At 49.8% G+C, this 24284-nt stretch overlaps 2 protein-coding genes across 3 annotated transcripts; one reads left to right on the plus strand and one right to left on the minus strand.

Moving 5' to 3' along the window:
- The first annotated feature begins 2520 nt into the window (after window positions 1–2520).
- Window positions 2521–15540, plus strand: dok7b (docking protein 7b). The gene is made up of 11 exons (XM_068750625.1): window positions 2521–2577; window positions 2696–2741; window positions 3488–3564; window positions 3771–3921; window positions 4816–5016; window positions 10096–10215; window positions 11384–11491; window positions 11620–12443; window positions 14904–14975; window positions 15210–15255; window positions 15418–15540. The coding sequence occupies exons 1-11, from the start codon at window positions 2524–2526 to the stop codon at window positions 15435–15437; spliced, it is 1719 nt and encodes a 572-aa protein (XP_068606726.1). The 5' UTR covers window positions 2521–2523; the 3' UTR covers window positions 15438–15540.
- Window positions 15541–16655: 1115 nt separating this feature from the next.
- On the minus strand, window positions 16656–22272 carry lrpap1 (low density lipoprotein receptor-related protein associated protein 1). Of its 2 annotated transcripts, none has more exons than XM_068750627.1 (8): window positions 22034–22272; window positions 21604–21724; window positions 18902–19032; window positions 18666–18786; window positions 18002–18157; window positions 17285–17367; window positions 17022–17198; window positions 16656–16794 (listed from the first exon to the last, which is right to left on the minus strand). In XM_068750627.1, the coding sequence occupies exons 1-8, from the start codon at window positions 22190–22192 to the stop codon at window positions 16726–16728; spliced, it is 1017 nt and encodes a 338-aa protein (XP_068606728.1). In that variant the 5' UTR covers window positions 22193–22272; the 3' UTR covers window positions 16656–16725. The 2 variants fall into 2 exon arrangements, with proteins under 2 accessions (XP_068606728.1, XP_068606727.1); XM_068750626.1 differs by having other exon boundaries at window positions 21604–21748.
- Window positions 22273–24284: the final 2012 nt, after the last annotated feature.

A 24284-nucleotide genomic window follows, 5' to 3' on the forward strand; every position in this document is an offset into this window, starting at 1 on the left:
CCATCTGCTGGTGAGGGACGGAACTGACAGGTTTTCCCCCCTTAAAGTTTTAAGGTAATTAATTGTACTTTAAATATTTGCTGTAAACTTTCTTTGCGTTTCCATATCGGTTTACAAAGTCGAAAGATGTTCTGTCACAGAAACACTTGTCGACTCTGACGTCATAGATGCAGCCTGACGGGAACTCGTGGCGGCCTTTCCACCAGACCGCTAAAATGTTCAAACGCTGACGTCACGGTGTCATGGCGACGGATAATGAATACAAGTTACAGAACGAACAAGTTCAATCGATTATCCCCAGAGAAAGAGCGAGGATGTCTCTCTTGCTGCAGAGAGCCAGTAGATGGCAGTAGTTTATATGAAGACACGTACAAACATACAGATTGGCTTTAGTTCACCTATCTTCTTATTTTTGGTCTTTAATTCCTGACAAATCATCGACTTTTATCAAGAAATGCTTCATATTTTGCTTTTATTTCATATTTTGACGTTATATTATTTCATGTTTTCCGAGTGGTTCCTGCATGCAGATGTTTTCTGTGGTTCCTGCATGCAGATGTTTTGAGTGGTTCCTGCGTGCAGATGTTTTGAGTGGTTCCTGCATGCAGATGTTTCTTTGCAGTGGGGGTGAGTCGGTCCCGTCTCTCCTGTCTCTGTGCGTCTCTTAAAGCAGCCTCCTCTTCCTCAGGTAAAGACAGATGGAGAGGGAGGGAAAGAGGAGCCAGATATTCCATCCCCGTCCCCCCCTCTCGCTCTCCTCTTCCTCCTCCTCCTCCACAGCCTCATCTCCCTCCTCTTCGCTCGCGTCGCAAATCCAAGTCGCCTTCGTCCCGCGCAAACCGCTCGACCCTGAAACGAGCCTTGGATGTGGACAGGATTGGAGCCACGGAGGACAGCAGGCAGAGCCGCATAGGCTCAAGGGACCACCGGGGGTCCCCCCGGGGTCCGGAGCCGGACAGGAAGTGGGAGGGCGTGGCTTCGGAGCTGCGTTGCCGTGGTAGCAGGATGAGGTCAGCGGTTTACCAGACTTCAGACTTGCCCTCCATGGTGAAAGCCAGGAGACAGCTGGAGCTGAGTGACGACAAACGGCACAGAGACGGCGGTAAAGTGAAGGCCACGTTTGTGTGAGGAGCCTGCCTGACCCCCCCGGGGGTAAAGTGAAGGCCACGTTTGTATGAGGAGCCTGTCTGACCCCCCCATTAGGATGAAGAGCTCCACATCATCAACTGAGCAGCTGCTGAAGCCCTGGCCAGTCATAGAGCGCCGCCACTGAGGTTAATCAAAAGTCTGAAGCCTTTCATTCACATTTATTCTCAGTGGTGGTGGGGGGGGGGGTCACTTACAAACCCCCCCAGCTCTGAACTTAAAGTTGTAACATACCCACATTAAAATGGCTCCAACCCCGACCTGCGTCGCTGTTATTATCTCCCCCCAGAGATTCAGCTGAAGACGCGTTTTCTTTTGCTGATTCTGAATTTGACGTCTGACAGCGTGGAAGCATCTGATTGGATCGTTGCACGCGCACGGAGGTTCACTACCCCAGTGTTTCCCAACCTGTTTTGAGCCGCGGCACATTTTATACATTTACAAAATCCTGGGGCACACCACCAACCAAAATGACAACGACACTAACACAGTACATATTAGATTAGATGGGTTTTATTATAATACATATAGTTAATAATATAGTTTTTTAATGCATTTATACTTAGTGGGAAACCTGGGGCTGTTTTGATGAACACAAAATGGATATTCTGGCAGTAATGAGGAAGATCAGCAAAGTTTAGCTTTAAACCTCGATCTTGTTTCAGATCAATGAGTTCCTTTGAAGTCAGGTCCTTTCCAGCACCGGATGCTGAGCTGTGTGGGTCCCGAACCCAGGCAAGGCATTCTGGGAAGGCTGAATATAAATAAAATGACAACTTCTCAAGAGTTTTCAAAGTTTTCACCTCGCACGCTGCAGCAGTGCTGCCGTCACGCAGCTTCTCTGAGTGGGATCGTCTCAAGGTTGCCCGCTGCGCCTTTGAATGCTTAGTTGGCACCATGGAGTTATTGGAGCTTCTCACCACACACCGAGCCCAGCGGGGTCGGTGCCGGTGCGTCCCCGGTGAAAGTCAGTCCAAATGAAGGAGAGCCTTCGCCGCATTGCCTCTAGCTCACCGTCTTTTCTCTTTTCTTTTGTCGACCGCTCAGACTCGGACCTTCATCTGGGTCAGAATTTTGTCCGTGGCCCAGTTCTGCATTTGCATTTGTCTGACAGTCTGACAGACTAAGCGGGCTTTCCACCGACCGGACCGAGGCTCGGTGACTGGAGCACGAACCCCCGGTAACACCGGTCGAGTTGTGCGCTCTGGGACGCGGGACGCAGGACGCACACAGGTGCCCCCCCTCCCGGTCCGGTCGTCTTGTGGGCCGGCCGGTGGAGCCCGACATGTAAAGGCTCTTGTGAAATTTGACCCCACCCGCCTCTCTCTCTTTCGCGCACGTGCGCGCGCACACAGCTGCTCGGAACCATGACAGAAGATGACGGACACCGTTGTCGTGGAGGGACACGCCAAGTGCAGAGATGGGAAAAAGGTCTGTTCTTCCACGTTCCTCTTGTTTTCTTGCCTTTGAAATGTGTTTCCACGCCTCGCGGATCAATTCCGCCAATATCCGGTGTGATTGATTGATCGTCTGTAAACTTTGTCCACAGTGGAAGTCCCGGTGGGTCGTTCTTCGGAAGCCCTCTCCGGTCGCAGGTGTGTGGCAAACCGCTTTTATTTTGTACTCTCGGTTCTTAGTCGGAACCCCGCGGAGCCGCTTCCGCGTTTTACGCGCGCGCAATCTGTTAATTACGCGCAGAGAATAAGAAAACTCCCCAACTTTCCCTCCAAAGTTTCCGTCCTATGATCCGCTCCTCCAACAGGCCGCCGGCCGGCTCCAGGCTGCTTTTGGAGTTGCTTGGCTGTGCGCCACGGACGCGCGAAAGCCACGCATCCCGTCATTAAGCGGATCCGTTCAGCGCCACACAGCTGCAGAATTGATTGGTCCAGTTGATTCCATTGACCCAACCCACCTTCAAAGAGGGGAAGTTTCTCCTCCTCCAGCGCCAGGCGGATGGATGTTTGATATTTAAAGGCTTTTCAGCCAAACGCATAAAGTTTCTCTCTGCGAGCGTGAAACGATTCAGAAGGCAGGTTTCAGTCGAGATCCTCTGGAGACACACTCCACCAACATGTCGCCTGTTCTCACGTTGCATTTGTGCCGCGTCCTCCGTCATCGGGTGCGCCGGCGGATCAGTCCTTGGGTTTTAGGGTGTGTTGGAACAGCTGCGCCGTGAACGCACGGGCCTGTTGTGTTTCTGCTACGAACCACCACAAGGACCTTTTAGCCTGTCAATCCTTGAACCTCCTCATCCCAGGTGTTTTCGCTGTGTGTGTGTGTGTGTGTGTGTGTGTGTGTGTGTGTGTGTGTGTGTGTGTGTGTGTGTGCGTGTGTGCACCAGACTGCTTGTCTCTGCTGGTGTATAAAGAGAAGAAGAAAGGCGGCGGCCGCAAGGAGCGACTCAGCGTCACGCTGGAGGTGGGTTCAGCTGCAGAGACCAGAAGGAGGACTCCTTCTGATCCCGAGATCCGGGGGAACCGTTCGTTACACACACACACACACACACACACTTCCTGTCGCTGCCGGCAGACTTCGGTTGTTAAAGTGTCCCCCTCTGACCCCCGCCGAAAGGACACGGGTCTAAAGGAAACTTCCTAAAGCGGTAATTCGCTCTGCTTTTCCAGGGGATCTGTGGCGTGGAGCCGGGGCTGGGTTTTGACGGGGTGTCCTACACCCTCTCGATTCTCTGCCTGGCTCGCACCGTGGTCCTGGGGTTCAAAAGCCGAGACGCCCTGATGAGCTGGGACGCCCGGGTCCGCTACAGCCTGGGAGAAGGTCAGTGGTGGGCTTGAATGGGGGTCAAAGGGACTTGTGAAGGATTCCAAATGGGGGGAGGGGCGCGTACTTGCATACCTATATCCAACTGGAAAACACAAATATTTACGTACCCGAATGCCTTTGGGTCGCTGACTGTCATTCTTTTTGTGGATCAGCAACAGCAGCTGTTCACCGGGACCAGAGTCCGTATCTCTGCCACACAAAAGTCCTGTTTCATGGAATAGAACCTCGGTTTGAACTCTGTATGGATCTAGTTAAAATAGGAATGAATCTATTTGTTTGAATCTGTCCTTCTTGGATTGTTGTATTTTTTTTGGTTTACCCTCCGAACAGGGTTCCAATAAAAATGTCTTTCCTGTCGCCAGACGCCACAGACACCAGGAGAAGTCCTCTCCTCTGGATTGCACTTTCTCTCCTCTCTATTTAAATCCTGCAGTTCTCTCACGGCGCTTCCACCTTTGTGCATCATTTATATGATATAAAACGTCCTTTTCGATCAAACAACAAACCCAAAACGTGATGTAGCGCCACCTCTCTGCCGTCTGCTCCCGCCGGAGGTGAAGCTCCAGCTCCTTTTATCACAGTGCTTCCTGTACGCGTTCTTACATCCCTTGCTTTGCACGAGTTCACGTTTGTCTTGTAGCTTTTGATGCATCCCTTTAATTAAAAAGCGTCGCGTGTGCTTTGGGCGACGGTACATTTGGCTGTGAGAGCGAGGCAAACCTTGGCAAAGAACCGGCGCCATCTGCGCATACTGAGCAAAGAACGGCTGCTGCCAGCGGCGCTCCAACTGCTGCCCGTCATCATGACTGAAGCCATCGGTGCGCGTGTGTGTACCGCGTGTGCACCGCGTGTGCACATGCTAGCGTGTTACGAGTCTCTCTTGTTCAGCTCACAGGTTCAGCGTCAACGTGGAGCCGGGTACCAAACTGGGGTGCGGCCCTGCGTCCCTCCACCTGTGCAACGACCTCCTGGTCCTCGCCAGAGACGTTCCTCCTGCCGTCGCCGGCCACTGGACGTTATCGGCGTTGCGTCGATACGGTGCGGTGCCCAACGGCTTCGTGTTTGAGGGGGGGACTCGCTGCGGATGCTGTAAGTACCATGTGGAAGTTTTTTTTTTTTTTGGGGGGGGGGGGGGGGCTGTGTGAATCAGACCTCTCACCTCTTTACACCCGTTTAGATTTCACAAACCAAATCTGGTTTTAGGGTTTGTGAAAATCATCAGCGAACACTGAGATATCAGCTGCCGGGTGACCCGTATAATCCGGATTGAATCACAGCCTGGATTATTTTCCTGAGGGGGGTGGGGGGTGGCTGTGGAAATGCACCCCGTGTATTGAGACCTTGTGCTTTGTAGTGACGTGGGATAGTGTCCAAACGGCTGCTGCTTCGTCCTCAGACAGGTGAGGGCGTGGAGCGAGTGTTCCCGAACGCTCGCCTGTGACGTCTCTCGGAGTCTGAGTGCAGACTGTCTCGTGGCTCCTCCAGGAATAGCCGTGAGGCCCGCGGGCTCAGGTTTCAGCGTTCTGATGGGTAATGCCTATAAATACCGGCCCCCCGCTTTAATGGTCCCACAGCCAATAGTCTTTTCCTCCATGTCAATTTGCATATTACCCAGCAGCCACTGCAGCAGCGAGAGGCCTAGAAGGCGACATCGGCGTGTGGTTTTACGCGCTTGTATTTGACGGTGGGGGCTTGGCGGCGCTTAGATCTGCTTTCACCTGAAGAAGACGGAGGCTCCAGCGCTTTTTGGCTCGTCCCTGTAAACAGACCTGTGAGGGTTGAAATGGAATCCTCTCGTCACAGCATCGGTGGATCGGTTCGGTTCTGGTTCTGATAATTATCTCAGACATTTCTCCAACACTTCGGCAGCAGATTTCTTTCCTGCTGGGAATCGGATCAGATTCACAGTTTGCTCAGGTGTCCCTTAAAAACAAGCAAGTATTCTAGATCTATATAAATCTGTAGCTACTGCTGTTATCGATTAAGTATTATCAACTATTGATAGATCTGACCTCATTTACAGAACAGAACAAAAGAAGAGGTGAAAATAACACAAACTGAAATGACGAAATAAACATCTGTTTGCCAAAACTGTGTGAGAATAGAGGATATAAACATGTAAATAATGATTTTTTTTACAACAGTCATTCACTAATCATATTTATTTACATTCACATTAATCAGATACTCCTGTGAACCTTTACTGCTTATTTGTGAAGCTTTATTACTTTTAAGGATTTATTTTACCGGAACGGTAATCTTTCATTTATGCTGCTTCTGAAGTTTCTGCTTCTGTTTGGAGTCTGCGTCTGAGAACACTGATTGATGCCCCCAAACCCCTCCATCCCATAAAGAAATGGAACACATGACCCTACATGGGAGCAAAGCAGGAGGGTAGGGCTAAGGGGAATTGGGATCGGACCTTACTTTGGGGTCTTGTTGTTTTGGATCATCTCTCTCTCTCTCTATCCATATTTATGATGCCGCTTCAGTTAGTTCACAGCGGATTGTGGCTGCCGGATGAAGCAGCTGTCGTCCTCCTGAAGCGGCGCAGGGTTGGATAAATGATGCTTTAGAAAACACAGGACTCCAACGCGATCGCGTGCAGCAAAGCCGAGCGGGCCATCAGACAGAATAACTAACGGCCCAAACAAATGCTTCTTCATTAGGCCACGCCTCCAAAGCGCTGTACTTTTGGATCGATGTCTTACAATGTATCGTCTCAATTCTCAATTTCCCTAGAGGCCTTTTTGCTCAAGAATATCACTAAGTTGGTCTTCCTGCCTTCTGGTGCTGCTGCTGAGATTATTCTACCCTCGACTGCTACAGCTGCAGCTCGCTGCTAGGAGGCATCAGTGGCGCTGGGGTGGCAGGAGTTGGACGCTTGCTGTTGGTTGCCACTCACGTTTTCCGCACTGTGGAAGTGTGACTGATGTTTGAAGCACAGCTTGGGCCACAGATACCATCGATGTCTTTGCCTTCATCCCTGTTAAGTAATATTCAGCCGTTTTACTTCTGAGTGTTTTAGCAATAGTCTCATTATCCAGATCTAAAGGCTTCTAGAGGGCAACTTCAGCTGCCGTTTTAATGTCATGTGATAATAAGGTGTGTAAAACCACCCCCCCCTCCCTATTATTAGAAGGGTTGAGGCCTCGCGGGTTAGTGGTAAACCCTCATGATGAGAGCAACGTGAGACGGGAAGCTCCTTAGAATGTGATGTCTGCAGATGACATTGTGATCTAGTAATTAAGAAAGATAAAAAAAAGAATAAACTATAGTGCATGTTATACTATGAACAGTTACGGTGAAGAGACGTGTGGTCTTTGAAGAATATTAGTAAAGTTAGTGAAAATAACAAGGAATAAAAATGTGTCCAAGACTCATTTTCTCATTCTCCGCAACAATTTTCAATCATTGTTCAAGTCCTCAAGAAACTTACATTTGCAAGGAATTTTGTTGGAGGGGACAGTATTGACTGTAACATTCAAGTTGGCTACCAGGTAAGCAGTTATTTTATTATCTCTCCAGATATAATTTCAAAGTTTGTATGTTTAAGTAGCTACACAACTTTTTAGTTCTCATTACCGAAACGTGAAGTTTTGAAGTAAAACAAAAAAAGTTAATGATTCAATTTATTATTATATAACCAATTATGGTCTAAACATAAACAGCTAAGAATAGTTTAGCTAGCACATCATGTACTAGCTACGTTTGCATAAACGTTCATTGTCACTCATCCACCGCAACACCATTATCATCCACCGCAACACCGTTTATCATCCACTGCAACACCATTTATCATCCACTGCAACACCATTATCGTCCACCGCAACACCGTTTATCATCCACCGCAACACCACTATCATCCACCGCAACACTGTTTATCATCCACCGCAACACCGTTTATCATCCACCGCAACAGCATTATCATCCACCGCAACAGCATTATCATCCACCGCAACACCGTTTATCATCCACCGCAACACCGTTTATCATCCACCGCAACACCGTTATCATCCACCGCAACACCGTTATCATCCACCGCAACACCGTTTATCATCCACCGCAACACCGTTTATCATCCACCGCAACACCGTTTATCATCCACCGCAACACCGTGTATCATCCACCGCAACACCGTGTATCATCCACCGCAACGCCGTTTATCATCCACCGCAACGCCGTTTATCATCCACCGCAACGCCGTTTATCATCCACCGCAACGCCGTTTATCATCCACCGCAACGCCGTTATCATCCACCGCAACGCCGTTATCATCCACCGCAACGCCGTTATCATCCACCGCAACGCCGTTTATCATCCGCCGCAACGCCGTTTATCATCCACCGCAACGCCGTTATCATCCACCGCAACGCCGTTATCATCCACCGCAACGCCGTTATCATCCACCGCAACGCCGTTATCATCCACCGCAACGCCGTTATCATCCACCGCAACGCCGTTTATCATCCACCGCAACGCCGTTTATCATCCACCGCAACGCCGTTATCATCCACCGCAATGGCCAAAACTAATCATTTTTAACCATATATTTCATGTAATGTTAAGTTGCGGTAATGATAATTTGTTATGGACTTCGTCTAAAAAATGTCAAACACATGGGCAATATTTTTTTTGAATTCTGAAAATATACTTTTTAGTTAGTTCACCCCCTATCTAATTATAATATTCAAGGGCATGTTAAAAATTCTTATGCTTGACACCTTCTAAATCTTGATTTCATGAGAATCACCCACATGTGTGTAAATGAGGTCCCAGGGGGACAGTGAAGTTACATGGAATAGACGTAAAGAAGGTAGAGGACTTCAACAGAGCAGAGTGATGCAGAGAATGTGGAAAGGAGGTGAAGAATCGTGTGCAGGCAGGCTGGAACAGGTGGAGGAAAGTATCAGGAGTGCTCTGTGATAGGACGAAGGGACAGGTCTACAAGACAGTGGTGAGGACAGCCATGATGGACGGCTTAGAGACGGTGGTGAGGACAGCCATGATGGATGGCTTAGAGACGGTGGTGAGGACAGCCATGATGGACGGCTTAGAGACAGTGGTGAGGACAGCCATGATGGACGGCTTAGAGACAGTGGTGAGGACAGCCATGATGGACGGCTTGGAGACAGTGGTGAGGACAGCCATGATGGACGGCTTAGAGACAGTGGCTCTGGGGAAAGGACACGAGGCAGAGCTAGAAGTGGAGGAGATGAAGATGCTGAGGTTCTCCTTGGGAGTAACCAGGCTGGACAGGATTAGAAATGAGACAATAAGAGGGACAGTGAAGGTTAGACGTTTTGGAGACAAGGTCAGAGAGACCAGACTTTGATGGTTTGGACATGTCCAGAGGAGAGACAGGGACTATGTCGGTAGAAGGATGCTGAGGATGGAGCTGCCAGGGAACAGGGCTAAAGGTTGACCCAGGAGAAGATACATGGACGTAGTGAGGGAGGACATGAGAGTGCCTGGTGTTGGGGAGGACGATGCAAAGGACAGGGTGCAGTGGAGAAGGTTGGGCTGCTGTGGCGACGCCTCAGGGGACAATGAGAAAGAATAATAATAATATAATATCTGTCTCTTTAAGAGGACAAGGTGAACAAATAAATTATAATGCCGCCAAAACTGAAAATGTCTTGTTTATTTAGGACTTTCTGTTGACATGTCCTCACGAGGGATAGCGTGTGGACAGGCCAGCGGCGATGCTAACGCCAGATAAACCCGGATCTAAAGAGAGCCTGACTGGATTCTCTTTATTTATGCAGCCTCAGAGAAACACTGGCGAACTCTGTGAGTTTCTTGCTCATTTCTGCTTCTTGCTAATCCTGCAAACACAACAAGTAAATCCGGCATGCTCGACAGAGCCGCTAACGCGAATCGTTCTCAAGACGCTGCACTTTTAGAAATCTGCTTCTCTCCACGGTCCATCTTGAAACGGTGTAACTTTGCTGACTGCTCCATTTCCTCAGCTCTCTTCCTTCTTTATTAGGAACAAACTGTTTGAGGATAAACCCCGAGTAAGGCCTCTGTGACGGCAGACATGTTTCTCTTTGCTGGGGGAGTCGGGGCCGTTGTCGGTTGCTGCTGACCTCCGTTTTCTCACCTTCGCCTCCCAATTCTTTTTCTCCCCTCCTCCGATGTGTCGTCTCTCTGCCCGTCTTCCAGGGGCCGGCGTTTTCGTCTTGTCCTGTTCGGACGGCGAGCAGATCAGTTTCCTGTTTGACTGCATTGTGAGGGGCATCAACCCGAGCAGGACTCCTCATGGGCTGCAACCCGCCCTGCCAGGTGAAAAACGAAAACACACATGAAGATATGTCTGCATGCAGGATGTGAGGAGGAGTCTAACCTTATATGGTCATGTCTGCACACACACAGCCTCCTCCTGGGACTGAAACAGTCAGCCAGGTTGCTATGTGACTCCGTGACTTCCATAATAAAGCTTTACTGGCTGTTTAGCATATGTGTTCGGTGCCATGCCAGCAGAAACACCACGGCCTAAGAGCCCCAAGGGCCATCGGGGGGGGGGGGGGGGGGCACGCCATTGTGTGTGTGATATCCTGCTAATTTCAAAGGCATTTCTCAAAGCAGACAAATGGAGACGGGTCGTTTAGCGACAGGCGGAACGGGATGTACGAGGAGCATTTAAAGGATCAGCAGACAGAGACGTGATTTAAATTAAATGAATGACGAACCGATGCCAGTTTGGAGAAAGATCTAGAGTGATTGATTCTTTTATCCTTTTAGAAGAGGACAGGGGGAAGAGACATTCCGTTCTTCCGTTTCTATTAGCTGCTGTCAATGTCATGCTGCACTTAAAGCCTGCAGAATAACAGCGTCTGCCTGTTTTCAGCAGGACTCTGTTTCCCCATCTATTCTGTATTTCATTATAGATAATAAACACGTTCTATAGCTTAGTTTGCTCATGGCAAAGGTCAAGATGCTTCAAATGAAACTTTAAGTACATGCAGGGTACGCATCGTTTGCAAAGTGCTGGAGGCGCATGCATGACGGATCGTCTGTGTCGCTGCAAAGGTGGAGCGTGCTGTCATTCCAGTTTGAGCTTAACTCCGTCCTCCTGACGCGTATTAGTGTCAGACCCAAGCCTGCTGCAACGCTACAACGTTCGGCTAAGATTAGCGTAGCTGAGCAACGTTAGCAAGTGTTAGCCGACACCTTGCATAGCCTGCTTCTGTAGCATCCAGGTTGTTAAGACCGATGAACACCCCGACCCCCTGCAGAGTACGCACACACACACACACACACACACACACACACACACACAGTGTGTTATTGGTTAAACTGGTGTTCCAGATGGGTGAGAAAGCTCATCCGAGAGATGCGTCATTTACTGATTCAGAGTTGGAGACACTTCCACACAGACACGGACCGGTTTGCTGAACTGTGAACGTGTGTTTGGGTTAAAGTGCGTCTTCTCCCCGTGATCCAACCTCAGATCCCAATGCTGACCCGGCGTCGGCAGAGGAGCGCCTCGCCCAGCAGGCGACGGAGCTGGAGAAACGACTCAGCATGTTGTCTCACTGCAGCCTCGCGAGTAGCACAGGTACGCTGATCCGTTAGCGCCACCTGAGGTGACATCGCGGGTCGGTCTCATTTATGACCGCCAGCGCACGACATTAATCCGTCACAGCCGTGCTCAGTTTTCTCTTCATTGGGATCTATTTTCTTCAGCCTCCTCTTACAGCTGTTCTACATCTGTTGCCGGGGACGACCGAAACAGCATTTCCAGCTCCTCCTCCAATCAATCGGATGTGAGCTTCGGAAGCAGACTTCCGTACTGGGTGGAGCCGTCGGCCAGGTCGCACGCCTCCGGCGAGACGGCGTCAGGCTCCTCCTCCACCAGGAAGGCTCGGCCTGGTTCTGATGACAGGCTTTGTGCTACTGTGGCCGGGGGCAACGGGGCTCCTTCATCCTCCTCCCTCCTCCGCGCTCGTGGGCTCAGCGACAGCGGGCGCCAGAGCTCATTGGACAGTGGGATCGGGATAGCGACAGGCAGTCAGTCATCGTATTCAGGGAGCTTCTCCTCCTGCACGGAGAGTCTGGACAGTCAGGGAGCAGGGGAGGAGTTCGGCTCTCTGGCCAGCCTACCCGCTCTTCCTTCTTCACCTCCTCCTCCTCCTCTTCCTCAGTCCACACTCCTTTTCAGTCCACGCATCCGAGAGTACAGCTCAGCGACCTCTGCCGCCTGTTCGTGTGGAAGCTCCAGCGCTTCCCCGAGGCACAGCGAGGAATACCGAACCCCCGGCCTGCTTCAACCGCGGTACGACACCCCCAGGAGTCTGCTCCAAAGCCCCCCCAAAAGAGAGCCCCCTGCCCAAGGAGGCCTTCCTGGCCTGGGCAGCAGGAGCAGCCCAGGTGGAGACGGTAGTCGGGGTCAAAGGTCAAGCAGCAGCAGCTCCCTGGGAGGTGAGAGGGCATCTTCTTGGGACATCGAGAGAAGGCCCATGCTCAGACCCCCGCCGGCGCCCCGAGGTTCGGCTTGTGGGGAAATGCAGGTACCAGCAAACGCTCGGATTCTCTCAACACACCCAGCCAGGCAGCACATAGCATAAAAAATAATGATTTATAACGCATGCAAGAAGTGATTTCAGACCATTTCAACATAAGAGCACCTAATTTCTGTAAATCATCAACGTGATGCAGTTCAGAATGAAAACATTGAAGCTTAGAGACGCCACCTGTCTGCCGGATCTCTCTGGGAGTAGCATTTCCATGCTAACGTTCACAGCAAGTACAAACTGTTAATGGAATTGCAGAAAGTTTGTAAATCATCGCGCTGATCCGGGTTTCCAGCTCTCCGGTTTGCTCCCACAGACGCTAATCTCTCTTTCATGTTTCTGTCTGCGTTCATTAAGGCCACGGGGGGGGGGGGGGTATTCTTCTGCCCTCAAATGAGATCTTCGGCAATTAGGACTTTTAGCTAATAATCTAGGCTAGAATTGTAGAATGGATGCTGAGGGATGGATGGATGGATGGATGGAAAGAAATGAGGAGCAGAATTCATACTGCTGAGGTCGCCTCCTTGACCCCGGCAGACACAGATCTGTCGTGTTCTACTCCCATCAAGCAACAAAGTTCAAGACCCGACTTGTCTTTCGTATTTCTGTTCACTGAGGCTTCACACATTTTGGCCCAGCATGACATCCAAGTCTTTAATAATAGAGGAGAGGCTGATAACGACATCCAACTAAAGCCAATTCAACTCTAATCAAATGAATGCCAACATTTAGCATTCTTAGCATCCTGGCAGCTGATTGAAATGCCACTGCCGTCTCATGAACATCCCCGCCTTCAAACAGAATGAAAGGAATGGCTCAGCAACTGTGACGTGTACTAGCGCGCCGTTCCTGTTATTATGCAAAGTGCCCACAGGGCTTCATCAAACTGTCCACTAAGCGTCTTTAGGTCAGTTTTGGCGAGGATCTACCTTCACGCCGCGTCGCTTCTGGCCTTTGTGACGCCCTTTTGCAGTGTTTGTGCCTGAACCAGCGATTCGGGGAGCAATTATCCCGCCTCCTTTCATGACCACCGCTGCTATTCAGCCCCACGATCCACTCGGGTAGCCGCCTCTGTAATTATGCTTTAGAAGTCAAATGAGATGCAGCAAAGCCAGCGACCAGTAATAATTTCTGCATAAATAAAAACGGCTATTGCTGGATTTGATGGTCGGATATGGCCGATCGGAAACACCTGGAGCCGGGAATATAGCAAGGGATTCCATACCCGAACAGGGACAGTGACGAGATATTGGCTCCTAGGATCAGGGATAATGTCGACACCCGCATTAAGTCTGCATCCAATCCAGGACATTTCTAATTATAGGGCTCGTGGAACATTCACTCCTGTGAGGTAAGAAACAATAATGACGCCTAGTTAGGCGCTCAGGCCTAATAAAGATAACGTGGTAGCTGAAACGGGTGACTTGGTTCAAGTCGAATGCGTCCGAGCCAAAAACCCCGCTCTCTGAGGCACGTAGTTTGTCTGAAGCGCTCTCATCATGCTGCAGGTTTTCATGGTTAGGGAGTCAAACTTTCATTAAGCAGGAAGCAGATCTGCAAAGTCTCACTTCCTTCTGAAGAACTTCACAGCAGGCCTCCTCAGCTTCCTCCATGTGGGCAGTCTTGTCTCCAGTCCAAATGACTTTGCACGTCTTCGGCCTGAAGCCACAGGCCCGGGAACTGTGGGCGAGAAGAATCAAACGCCAGATGGAGGTGACCTCGAATCAAAGCCGAGGCGCCGACCTCCCAATGTACCACCGCTAATCGTTAAAGAAAGGCGTGGCTCTCCATCGACAACCCGCCCCGGCGCCGGTGGCTTTCCCTTCGGTTCTTCAGTTCCCCCCTGGTAGAGAGCAACTTCTCATCAGAGCAGGGGAGGCAGCAGGGTGTCTTGTGATTTCTGACAGCCTGTGTAGGAGTGTGTGTGTGTGTGTGTGTGTGTGTGTGTGTGTGGGTGGGGGTCATTACACATCATTCTGGAGAGTGCAAGAGGGGACCAAGTAAGTTAATGACTAGCGATGAAACCATCAGGTGCTCTCAGAGTCGAATCCTGTTTTCTGAAACACCAATAATGAATTCTTTATCCATCTTCCCTCGACTCTGAAGAAACAGGCATTCAGTGCGGTAAAAACCAGGCTGCACCTCCATGTAATGAGACAATCAGTGATTCCACTGCTTAAATTATGTCCGCATGAAAGAAAAACGACAGCTAACGGTCCTGAAACTTGAGTCTGCTTCTCTTTATTAGCGGCGGTGGGAGGGAGGAAAAGGTTTGTTCACGTTCACGTTCCAGCCGTACACGAGTGTTCTGCACCGTCCTCTAAAGATGCAGGCTTCCGCCTTGGAGCCCCCTCCTTTTCTCTTTCCTAATCAGTCCTCTTCGCTCAGCAGCGATTAATCCCGGTCGCCATGACGATAACCCTCTCTTGTCTGTCCCCCCCACCCCCCCTCATGCAGTACGATCCCGGTTCGGACAACTACATCACTCCGGAGCAGTGGCAGTCTGTGAGGAACAGATGCTTGACTCAGGTAAAGACAAGACTCCATGACAGGCACGAGACGCGCGCTCGGGAAGAGCTGAGGAAAAGGTGCCTTTAACAGGCTGAAACCTCGAGCAGACCCAAGACTCGACCGCTGCTTGGCCTGGCTAGGGAGAGAGATGGGAGGATAGGTGGAGAGAGGGACAGGAACACATTTATTATTTGGGTTTATTATAAAGTATTTGAAGATAAAATCTTTAAAATAACTTTATTCATTCTGTAGGTCGCCGGCTCGCCATCAGGCCCGTCGCCGTCCGAGGAAACGCCAGGTATGTTGGCTCTCCTGCTACTTTTACTACAGTACTGTGTTTAAGTACACTTTTAACTTGAGTATTCTGATTTTAAGTCACAAATGGAGCTTTCAAAAGGAACAAATATTTCATTAAACCACAGTAATATTAAACTTTATCATGGTATGCATCTGTTTCCAGATCCCCCCCCTCCTGTGTGAGAGAGGAAGATGATGATGGGGTGTTCCGGTAACCTGGCAGGTCTGAAGAGGTCGACGCCCTCTCGGCAGACCGCTGCACCACCTTTACCTGCTGCTACGAGCGTTAACCCGTCAGCGCCGGTGGATTAGGGTGTGGGACCTCTGCCAAGGAATTCCTTCACCCTTTTATTGTGATTAACACCAAAAATATATTATCCTACATTAATTTTGTATATACTTCTAGATTCCTTGACCTTGAAAACAAACTTTAATCAATTGGATTTACATTGATATTAGTTCAGAAGTTATTCACTAGAAGCACGCTTTCAGTAACGGCCGTTTCTCCCGGATCTATGGATCCACAGCTTTTGAAGCTGCAACAAATCGGTTTGTCCACAGCAGAAACGGAAGCTGCTTGGCGGCGGTAACGAGCAGCGCCGAGCTCTTTGGGCTTCAGGCCCGTTGTGTGAGGAATCAGCCAGCGCCATCATTAATCACAGTAATCAATACCTCCGTTTCTGCTCCGAGAGGCGGCGGGTGGATGAATGGAATGGCATCGTGTGTTCCAGCTTCTCGCCCCCCTCCGGACACGATCCGGACAAATGGTCCGGTATTTGCCATTAATGCACTTTCCTGGTGGCGGCGGGCGTCACCGCAGATGCCGAGTTCTGTGCTGGACTTGTAGATAACTGCTTTTATTTAGACAGTATGTAAGACAGTATTAATATCAAACTATATTCGTAAAGTATTGCTGTTTGTACGTTTTGGGCGCCTATTAAAGATTGACGCGCCAGGCTTCTTGCTCTGCGCTTCATTTATGTATTGATTACCGGTAGATTGACAGTATTTCACCAAACCAAGTTGGGTTCTCTTTATCACTCCGACAGCCAGCGACAGACGGGCGTGGAAAGCGTCCGGCCGATGTTCACACGGGATGAAATGGTTCTGCAGCCTGTCCGGTCCGACCTGGACCGTTCCCTGCATCGGCAGGCTAGGAATGACTCAGCGAAACACCTCCACAAAACTTGTCTCTCTTGGAGCACGGCCACGTCGCAGCCAGACGGCTCCTGCACCCACCGGTTCTAAAAAGGAACGCTGGCGGAGAACCAGACGGGGGTGTTATTTTAAAAGTTGATTTATCAGAAATCTCTCATATGTACAAAACAACGATTCATGTCATCGTTCCAGAACAAATCAGAAGCTGAAAACGGAACAAATCGGAAGCTGTTTTTAACAGAAGTCCGCGGGGGGGAATGTCGGGCGTGGCTGATTTCTCTTCGTTCTCCGCCGGCGTGCCAATCTCGGCCTCTCAGAGCTCGTTGTGCTCGAGTCCCTGACGAGAGATCTTGTTGGACAAGTCCTGCATATGTTTCTTCATCTGAAATGAGACGAGGGAGGACATGAGCTGCGGCCAACCCTGAACCTGGTGTCAGAGGCTAAAGGCTGCAGATACAGACGAGCTTCCCTCCTACGACGGGAACAATATCAGCCTCATTTCTCAGAACTAGAAAGGTGTTCTACTCCTCGTGCATCTATTGACATTCGTCTCCAGTGCAGGCGAGCAGCGCTGCGTTGCTCGATGGTGGGGTGTGGACCCCGCCTCACCTTGTAGCCCATCTGCCTGGTCTTCTCGGTCAGCGTGTTGTACTTCTCCTGGTTCCTCTTGATGTGCTCTTTGTCTCCTAAAGCTTCGACGTGGCGCAGCTTCTGATGGGAGAGCTGCAGCTGCTCCTGGTAGTGGCTGTGCTTCTCCACCTTGGTCTCAAAGTGATGCAGCTCCTCCTGAGAAGATCAATGAACACATTGTGTTATTTTAGTCTAAAGCCTAATCCAGAAAGCAGAAGAGTCCAAAAAAACCACCAAACAACCTTTAGAGAGTCCAGCTCATCTTCAGTCAGGTTGGCTCTCTTTGCAGCCTCCCATAGTTCAATCACACGAGGCTCTCGGAACTCTAGAGAGAGGAGGAAGCAGCGGAAGGACGATAAAGAGATGAACAGTGACGGTTTGGAGCCTCGCTGATATCTCACTACCAGATGGGGTAACAATCACCTGCAGTCTTTGTTATATACAAATACATCATGAAACAGATTGAAGAGCTTGCAGCGAGAGCTCAAACTGAGGCGCTGACACCGATCTCTGCACTCCGCGTGCTTCAAACAGGAGGAGACGGGGACGAGGACATTAAGAGTGTTTTGTGCACGATGGGGAATGACGTGAGGCGAGAACTGGGCGAGCAGAAGTAAAAGAGGAGCTGAATCAGCAGCAGGGCCGTCACCTTCGTTCTGACAGTCTGCTGTAAAGCCGAGGCCCGCAGACTGCAGCGCAATACAACAAGGATTTAAATAGAACAAGGACAGAGTGATTGACGTCAGTGGATGTGCCATTTTTAAAATAACCTCTTTCAGATACATCTATTACTTTGATCTTTGGAATCTGGTTTCAATTTGGAACTAAAAGCACAAAAACAAAATAGATAAAGTCGATATCAATACTCACAAACTCCAATAAAACATTGCAGATGAGATAATGGTGAGACTGGGATGCAGAAACAAGCTGCTGTGTGTGTGTGTGCGTGCGCGTCTCACCGCTGTCCTCCGTGAAGCCCTCGTGGCTGAGCGTCCGGAGGCGTTCGAAGCCCTGGTTCAGGTCCCTCATCTTCTGCTTCAGGTCCGTGTGCTTCTGCTGCAGAACGTTCGTCTTGGAGTCTCCCTCCGCAGGAGAAATCTCATTCTTGTGGATTTCTGTTGGAGGTGAAGAGAGGAGGAAGAGGAGGAGGAGGAGGAGGAGGTTAGGAGTCGAGGGTCTCTGGAAATGTCCTAAGAGCCTCGTGCTAAACTTTAATACAGCCTGAAGGAAGAGGAGGAGGTAAAAGCAGATAAGAGAAGGCGGAGTCATGGATGGATGGAGGTACACAGAGACGACCCTTAAGGCAGCGTGTGATTGGCTAAAGTGCATCAGACAAGCAGGGAAAACCTCCGGGCTGCTAAAAGCATTCAAGGACTGGCCCAAACCAGCCAGAGAGACGGGTCCGTCTCAAACCCTCAGACTGATGCAAGGAGACAACCGATGAACGAAGGTAGCAGTGGGCGGCGACAGGAGCAGGCCGATACCTGCCAGCTTATTACGCCCACGCCCAGGTGACAGCAGGACGCAGGTGAAAATGGCTGAGGAGGCGTGGCGGTTTAAAACAGGTCAGAATAAGACAGCGATAAAACGAGCAACGCCGGAAGGTGTGGGACCGCAGCTCACCCTCGGTCCTGCTGACGGTCTCCATGACGATGTTGTACTCGTGGATTTTATCCTTGTGATGCTGGAACTCCCTTCTCAGGTTCAGCAGCTCCTCGCTGGAGAACTTCCCCGAGCTCTCGGCCTGGTGGCGGGGGAGGGAACGACAGCCACAAAACGCACCATTAAGACTAAATGATGGGGTGGAAATGAAAAAGTAAGACACGGTGTGGCCATGTCTCGTCCGTCAGCACACACACCTTGTTCCAGAGCTTGTCCAGCCTGGGATCGTCAAACGCGTCTCCCTCTTTGGTGGCGTGATCCTTTAAGTCGTTGGTCTCCAGCGGCCGAGTGTCTCTTTTGCCGTCCATTCCATACTTGGCCAGAATCACTGCACAACATCAGACACAGACTTCTTACTGGTGCTCTGATGGATAATAAGAATCCCAGGCTGCCATCCGAGGCGGCCGTTTGATGTGCGAGGGCATAAAACGCCAGATAGATTCATCAGACTCTGGAACCACGGGAAATGCAACTGGCTGAATGTAAACCGAGCGGGTCAACAAACGCAGTTTAACGTCTGGGAATGTGAGGAGCGCTTTGAGAAACAAACGGTCGCTCCCGTTCCTGCCACGAGGAGCAGGCGGCGGGAGAAAGACGTGATCTTTCTGCTCCCGACATGAACAACGTTAGCGGAGGCTTTCACAGAGCGCTGCCCAGCCGAAGAACTGGAAGACGTGGACATGAGGGAAAATAAAGCTTTCATATGCTTCAGAACCGTCTTGTTGGGTTCTAAAAACAACAAGAGAGGTGGTTTTTAAAAGCGCCCGATCTCTGGGGAATGGAAATGTTCTGGAGAAAAGGACGCCGCAGTTCTGGAAGCATTAACAGCCTCCATAGACTCCGACAACAACTCTGTGCCGTCTAAGCCGCCGCCCCTCAGGATGACATCATCCAGAGGTCCTGCTGGGGTCGCCGCTGAAGGACACGATAACTGCAGTTTAAAATCTGCTACAACAAAGCTGCTCCACTGGAGAAAATGAGACCCGTGTTTGTGACTGATTGGACGATCATTAAAAGTTAATAAGAAACAAAGTCGGGGTTGTTAAACCATCGGAGCGAACTGAATGATCAACAGAACCGCCGGGTGCAGCTTTGTCTTTCAGACAGCGACGCAACAACACGCAGATGGACTTGGTTCTGAAGAATCTCCCGCTCTCGTAAACTCGGCACCAAGCTAAACCTGCTGGTAACAAACGAGTCACTTATTAACTACCGAATTAACTAAAATTAACTAAAATAAAGGTACGGTACGAGCTAACCCGAGTGATGTACGACGCGCAAACGGTAAACAGTGTCAACATTCATCTTTAAGAGGCCATCAAGGAAAGGCTCAATGAAAAGAACGACAAAGACGGACGACTGACTTTGGAGCCCATTTGGAACGACATGATTTATCGGGGAGACGACGACTCGAAGTCCTCCGAGGACATTAATCAGAGAAGAAGTGGAGAGAGCGCCGGCAGCTGGAAGGTCACTCCACCTCAGGGGGATCGGCGAGGAGGGGAGTCCAAAGCCCGTGGACGACACTGTGTGTGTGAGTGGATGGGTCACTGCGTTGGAGATCCGTTCACAAACTCATCCATCAGCTTCTCATCTAATCAGGATTGGATTAACCTTTAAATGATCAAAACAAGCCGGTCGGGTGTTTTCAGCCTCTCAGAACCGACTGCAGGAGGAACAGCTGGATCCGAACCGCTAAACGCACACACAGCTGGATCCGAACCGCTAAACGCACACACAGCTGGATCCGAACCGCTAAACGCAGACACAGCTGGATCCGAACCGCTAAACGCAGACACAGCTGGATCCGAACCGCTAAACGCAGACACAGCTGGATCCGAACCGCTAAACGCACACACAGCTGGATCCGAACCGCTAAACGCACACACAGCTGGATACGAAACGCTAAACGCACACACAGCTGGATCCAAACCGCTAAACGCACACACAGCTGGATCCGAACCGCTAAACGCACACACAGCTGGATCCGAACCGCTAAACGCACACACAGCTGGATCAGAACCGCTAAACGCACACACAGCTGGATCAGAACCGCTAAACGCACACACAGCTGGATCAGAACCGCTAAACGCAGACACAGCTGGATCAGAACCGCTAAACGCAGACACAGCTACAACATCCTGGATGGGCGTGAAGCAGCAGCCATGCTAACGTGCTAGCTCTGCTCGTCTGCCCGACGAGGACTGGGCGCCGCTACCAGCCTCATTCTGAGTGGAGGTGGTGAACACAGTGGCAGCGGCCCAAACAGGACGGGGACGGGGGCGAGGACGAGGACGGGGACGGGGATGGGGACAGAGACATTCTGCAGCAGTGAAATGAACACGCTTGTCAAATGGAGTTCAGTACAGGAACAACCACACCCAGAACAACGCATTCCTCAGCGGGAGCATTCCACGTCTAGAACCGGTGAAGTGACGCCAGGTCCTCCGTCACGGCGCGAAATAAAAGGTAACCTCAGCCGAGGTTCCGTTTGTAAATCTGTAAATCACAGGCTTTAAAAGCCAACGCTGACCAAATGGCTCGCTGAAAATCTGATCAGGCGGGAAGGTGCCGCTTCCTCCCGCTGGCGGCGGCGAGGACGTGTCTGTCCGTTCAAGCTGATCCCTCCAGCGAGGAGGCTTCGGATTGATCGATCAGACCCCCACCAGGCGCCTCAGCCCCCACCTGTGATTTGCACCAATGAAAATATGCCTGAGATCATTAGCACGGACGGGACGTGAGACGGGACTGTCCCGGTCAGACGCGAGAAGGGACTGTCCCGGTCAGACGCGAGACGGGACGGTCCCGGTCAGACGCGAAAAGGGACGGTCCCGGTCAGACGCGAGAAGGGACGGTCCCGGTCAGATGCGAGACGGGACGGTCCCGGTCAGACGCTCACCGTTGAAGCCCCTCCGGAGCTGAGCCTCTGTCTCCCCGCCGTCGTCCAGCCCCCCCACCTTCAGATTCTTCCACCGCAGCTCATCTTTCTCCTGCATCTTCAGGTCGCTGTGCAGCTCCGCCTGCCGCACGGGGGACAAGTCCATCTGTCCACGGCAAACACAAGAGACCGGGTCAGACAGGTGGAGGGACAGGTGAGGACAGTAAGACAGACAGGTGGAGGGACAGGTGAGGACAGCGAGACAGACAGGTGGAGGGACAGGTGAGGACAGCGGGTCAGACAGGTGGAGGGACAGGTGAGGACGGCGAGACAGACAGGTGGAGGGACAGGTGAGGACAGCGAGACAGACAGGTGGAGGGACAGGTGAGGACAGCGAGACAGACAGGTGGCGGGACAGGTGAGGACAGCGAGACTCACACAACGTACGCACCCTTTTAGCCTTGTCCCACACCTGGTTCAGCTTACTGATCCGGAACTCCATGGTCTGTCCATCACTGCCGCTCGGCTTCTTCTCGTTCACCTCCCGTGAATATTTCCCAGCCATGACACCCACGAAGCACAAAGCAAAGACAAAGTACGTCCGCGCCATTTTGGAAATGGAACTGGAGCTAAAACCGAAGCAGGAGCGGCGAGCGCAAGGCTAGCTTAGCGAGAGAATAGCGGCTAGAAATGTTGTTGCGGCTGACCGGAGCAGCAGGAAACACGTGACCAAATGGGTGGGCACTTCCGCTACATGTCTGCTGTAGTTCTTGTAGTGTTTCCGTTCAAGCATCTGCGTTACAAGTAAAGCGGATCCCACTTTACTTGAACTACAATTCCCGAAATGCCCCGCTGCAGAGCAAATAGAAACCCTCCACGCGTTTCACGGCTCTGGACGCTGTTCCCGTCATTTACTGAACAACATGACGGAGATGTTGCTGTAAAAAAAAGACATTAATATTGATTCACTGGCGTTTTCCCAGAGAGATGCGAGTCTGCTTCGCTAATTTAGTATCGATAGCTCAATTACAGGGTTATTCACTTTCTAAATAGAGCCGGTCCCTTTTTTTATAGATTGAAATAAAGCTTCCCGAATTAAAACATTCATATTAAAATAAACTATTTTAGCTAAAAAGACAACTTTTCTGTTGTATATGTTGCACAAAACAAATAAAAAGTTAATCATGGGCTCTATTAATCTTATTTCATCAACAAGTGATGAAATAATCTCCCTCACCAGGAGATTATGTTAACACTCATGTTTGTTTTCTTTTTTATTTAAAAAGATAACACGTTGTTGGATTTTGATGATTGTTTGTGCGTGTTGTTCTCTCGATAGCATCTATTGAATGTGAGAGGATTTATTTCAGCATATTCTGGAAATTATTTTCAATCAATAAAACAGAAGTGAACGTTTGTTCAGTGATATCACTAGAAAAACATTAACTATCTTTTACACTAGCTGTTGGATTGATTCTGAACATTTTCAATGTTTCATCAATTCATGTTCTTCATCACATCTTCAGTTGTATTTTGAGTCTAATGGACTAGTCACTTTTAAAGGATTCTTTATTAAGTGTTTATATACACCAAAATACCACAATAACTGAAGTAAATGCAGATAAGCTATACTAAACTGGGAAGGGATAAGTGAATGTGAGACAGCCAAAGGAAACGGTTCTGTCTTTGCCAATATGTTTTTATAACTTCACACAATCAATGTCATTCATCAAAAATAATTGAATCAAAGTAAGAGTGAAAGAAAGAGAAAGGATGAATAAAGAACATGGGTGGCATTGAAACGCCAAAACGAGAAGTCTTAAGACAGAAACCAATAATATTTCCTTTGTTAGTTCCTTTTGAATTCAGCTGCTCCAGGCAGTTGGCGATCAGGTTGCCCTGGAGACAGGCCTCCTGGAAGGAGGCGAGGAGGGACGAAGACAGATGCAGACTGATGGTAAGATTGTGAAGTGTGACAATAGTGATCATAATATTGATCATAATGGTGCTGCTAATATTGATATTAATAATTGTGACAGTGGTTGGCGCACCTGACTTTTCCTTCAGATAGGACATTTAATGCCTCTCTGTCAGTTCTAAAAACAGCAGCTTTCACTGACGGGATAGAAGGATTAGGATCTGTGCATTTTTGGTTCTACGACTGCAAAATATCAACAAATAAATATCCTATGTTCTTGAAAATTGAATTCACCAATTGTTTTTGTCCTATCACGTGTGACTATCGGTAGAAGGATGCTGAGGATGGAACTGCCAGGGAACAGGGCTAGAGGACGACCCAGGAGAAGATACATGGACGTAGTGAGGGAGGACATGAGAGTGGCTGGTGTTGGGGAGGACGATGCAAAGGACAGGGTGCAGTGGAGAAGGTTGGGTTGCTGTGGCGACCCCTCACGGGACAAGAAGAAAGTACAGGAGTAGTAGTTTTTCCTAACAATAAAATACAGTGTGGTGAATTTCACAATTGTACTGTCACTTTTTTTTCTCCAGAATTTAGATCTGCATTCTCTTTTTAAAACTTTTTTCTCACTACTATTTATTTACTTATTTAATGTAGATTGGTATCCTCGTGATTCATTCACAACCAAATGGAGAAAAGAGCGTTTTTGTGTGTGCAAAGACTAACAAATATTTAAATCTGAATATTTGACAGCAATTTAAAACCTTTCTGTTGACACACAGTC

This window comes from Brachionichthys hirsutus, chromosome 17 (assembly GCF_040956055.1).
Source record: "Brachionichthys hirsutus isolate HB-005 chromosome 17, CSIRO-AGI_Bhir_v1, whole genome shotgun sequence".
NCBI lineage: Eukaryota > Metazoa > Chordata > Actinopteri > Lophiiformes > Brachionichthyidae > Brachionichthys > Brachionichthys hirsutus.